General features: G+C 59.8%; 1 protein-coding gene across 1 annotated transcript in view; it reads left to right on the forward strand.

The window, feature by feature from the left end:
• Window positions 1–553: 553 nt before the first annotated feature.
• Window positions 554–2,897, forward strand: part of LOC103809357 (ankyrin repeat domain-containing protein 24-like) — a gene marked incomplete at both ends in the record, with an annotated part of 4,642 nt that continues 2,298 nt past the window's right edge. The window contains 7 exons of the mRNA XM_009082184.1: window positions 554–684; window positions 761–849; window positions 1,125–1,189; window positions 1,619–1,676; window positions 1,771–1,841; window positions 2,605–2,711; window positions 2,795–2,897. The exon at window positions 2,795–2,897 is cut by the window's right edge and continues 70 nt beyond it. Of these exons, the coding sequence (XP_009080432.1) occupies window positions 554–684; window positions 761–849; window positions 1,125–1,189; window positions 1,619–1,676; window positions 1,771–1,841; window positions 2,605–2,711; window positions 2,795–2,897 (624 nt within the window). The remainder of the gene's footprint in view (window positions 685–760; window positions 850–1,124; window positions 1,190–1,618; window positions 1,677–1,770; window positions 1,842–2,604; window positions 2,712–2,794) is intronic.

Below are 2,897 nucleotides of genomic sequence, written 5' to 3' on the forward strand. Positions count from 1 at the left end.
CCTCCAGCCAGCCGTGGTCCTTGGGTGGATGAGCATTGTGCTATCCCACAGAGACTGGAGCATCCCAGGGGATCTGCTCTCTCTGCCTGCTGTGCTGTGCTTGGTCCCTTCCTCCTCAGGGAGCAAAGCAGGGGTGGGAATGGGTGTACTGGGGAGAACTGGGCAGGGGTGGAGCTCCCAGGGGTGTGGGCTGTGTTAGCACTGGGAGTTTGGGGTGGCAGGGGCAAACCCTGGGGCAGGGACATCCAGGCTCCTTCCCAAATCCCAGCTGGTCCCAGCCTGGCACATCCACAGCTAAACTGGGCTGGGTCTGTAAATCTGGTTTATGAGCTGCAAACTGGGAGGGGCTGGAGGGGATCCTCATCCCAGTCCCAGCTGAACCCTCTCTACCTGGGGGAGAGACAGCAGAGACCCAGGAGAGGAGCTGAGACAGAGACAGCCACCCCAAGGGAAGGGTGGAAGAGAGCAGGGAGGGGGACAGGGACAGGCACCCAGCCCAACCTACCCACCCCTGGGGCCAGCACTGTCACAGCCTCCTCTGGGCTCATTGCAGAGCCAAGACTGGACCAAGAACGATGAGAAGCTCCTGCAGGCTGTGGACTACAATGATGCCGTGCGGGTCACGTCGCTCCTCGTGCGCAAGGGCCTGGTGCCCACCAAGCTGGACTCAGAGGGCAAATCTGCGTGAGTGCTGCCCCACACCCTGGGGACAAGGCTGGGGACAAGGCCACCAGTCCCACAGCTCCTGCTCTTGCTGCAGGTTCCACCTGGCTGCCACGCGGGGGAACGTGGACTGCCTCGAAGCTATGCTGGCCCACGGTGTGGATGCCATGACCAAGGACAGCTCGGGTGAGGGCATGGCCACCACGTGCCCCTGGCGAGTGCCATGGAGCACCCAGGGCCACCTGGTTGTCCCCAGGTGTTGAGGGGACAGAGGTGATGGCCACACATGGGGGGCTGTCATTGTCCTAGTTTCCTATGGGAGCTCGAGCACAGACCAACGAGGCTCTTGGGGATGTTCCCTTTGTGTTCAGCCCTGGTCCAGCAGATCCTCCTGTGTGCCCATCCCTCTGTCTGTCCCCCAGGCTGTCCATTCTCTGACCCATGTGTCTGTCCCTCCCCAGGTTACACTGCCCTGCACCTGGCCTCCAAGCATGGGCACCCCCAGTGCGTCAGCAAACTGCTGCAGGTATGGGGCTGGGAGGGACCAGGGTGCTGTGCCAGCTGGGCCAGGTGTCCTCCCTGTCCTCCAACACCTTCTCTCCCCAGTTCTGGGGCTGGGCATGGTGTTTCCTGGCTCTGTGTGGTGCTGCCTGGCACCTGCTTGGCCTTCTACCACACCACAGAGCCATAGGCTGTGTCTGTCCCCTGTCCTCCAACACACCATGGAGCTACAGCCTCTCTGTCTGTCCATCCCCTGTTCTCCAACACACCATGGAGCCACAGTCTGTCCATCCCCTGTCCATCAACACAACATGGAGCCACAGTCTGTTCATCCCCTGTCCTTCAACACACCATGGAGCCACAGTCTGTTCATCCCCTGTCCTTCAACACACCATGGAGCCACAGTCTGTCTGTCTGTCCCCCACCCTGCTGTAACCCAGGCTCTCTCCCTCAGGCCTCCTGCCCCGTGGACGTGGCCGATGGCAGTGGCCGCACCGCGTTGCACCTCGCAGGTGAGTGGGGACAGTGCCAGCAGTGGGGACAGTGCCAGCCCTGCCCTGCTCATGCCCCGTGGAGGCAGTGCTCAGCCTCTGTCCTTCTCCACAGCTGCCAGTGGCTGCATCTCCTGCTCTGAGATCCTCTGTGACTTCAAGGCTCCCTTGAACGTCAAGGACAAGGTGAGGTCCCTCTGCTCTCTCTCCTTCCATGCTGTGCCAGGCTGGGGCTGTCCCTGAAATCATGGACTCAGCAAGGTTGGAGGAAACCTCTAAGATCATCAAGTCCAACCATTAACCTGTCACTGCTCTAACCCCTAAACAATAAATCATATCCTTCAGCACCAGATCCAGACACCTCTTAAACATCTCCTGGGATGGTGACTCCACTACCTCCCTGGGAAATATTCCAGTGCTTGAACACCCTCACAGGGAAATCATTTGTCCTGACATCTCCTCTGACTCCGCCCTGGCTAAGCTCAAGGCCATTCCCTCTAGGCCTCTCCCTGCAGCCATGGCACGACAGACCAGCCCCGACCTCTCTCCAACCCTGTCAGGGAGTTGCAGAGAGCCATGAGGTCATCCCTGAGCCTCTTCTCAAGGCTGAACAAACCCACCTCCCTCAGCCCTTTCTCATTCCTATGGATGTGTCCTGGTCCTTTGGATGTGTCCTAGTTCTATGGTCACCCCTGAGCTTCTTCTCAAGGCTGAACTAGCTCCAGCTCCCTCAGCCATTCCCCATTCCTATGGATGTGTCCTGGTCCCTTGGATGTGTCCTGTCCCTATAGATATGTCATAGTTCTATGGTCACCCCTAAGCTTCTTCTTAAGCCTAAACAAACTCAAATGCAGCTCACCATGGAGTGGGATGTGGAATTCAGGGAGATAACAGGAGCAAGGTTCCCTGTGGGGGGATCTGAGCCTCACCCCCACATCCTCACCCCCAGGATGGCTCCACACCACTGATCCTTGCTGCCAAGATGAGCCACTCAGAGCTGTGCCGGTACCTGCTGCACCGCGGGGCGTCCGTCAACAGCCGCGACCTGCAGGGCAGGTGGGTCTGCACTGGTGGGGACTGGGAGCAGCCAGGGAGGTGGAGGGAACATCCCCTCACCTCTGCCCTCCCACTGTGCTCAGGACAGCCTTGATGTTGGCCTGTGAGAGTGGCAGCGTGGAGACAGTGGAGGTGCTGGTCAACGCTGGTGCCCGCGTGGCCGTGGTGGACGCCACGGGGCACGAC

This window comes from Acanthisitta chloris, unplaced genomic scaffold (genome assembly GCF_000695815.1).
Source record: "Acanthisitta chloris isolate BGI_N310 unplaced genomic scaffold, ASM69581v1 scaffold29279, whole genome shotgun sequence".
Classification (NCBI taxonomy): domain Eukaryota; kingdom Metazoa; phylum Chordata; class Aves; order Passeriformes; family Acanthisittidae; genus Acanthisitta; species Acanthisitta chloris.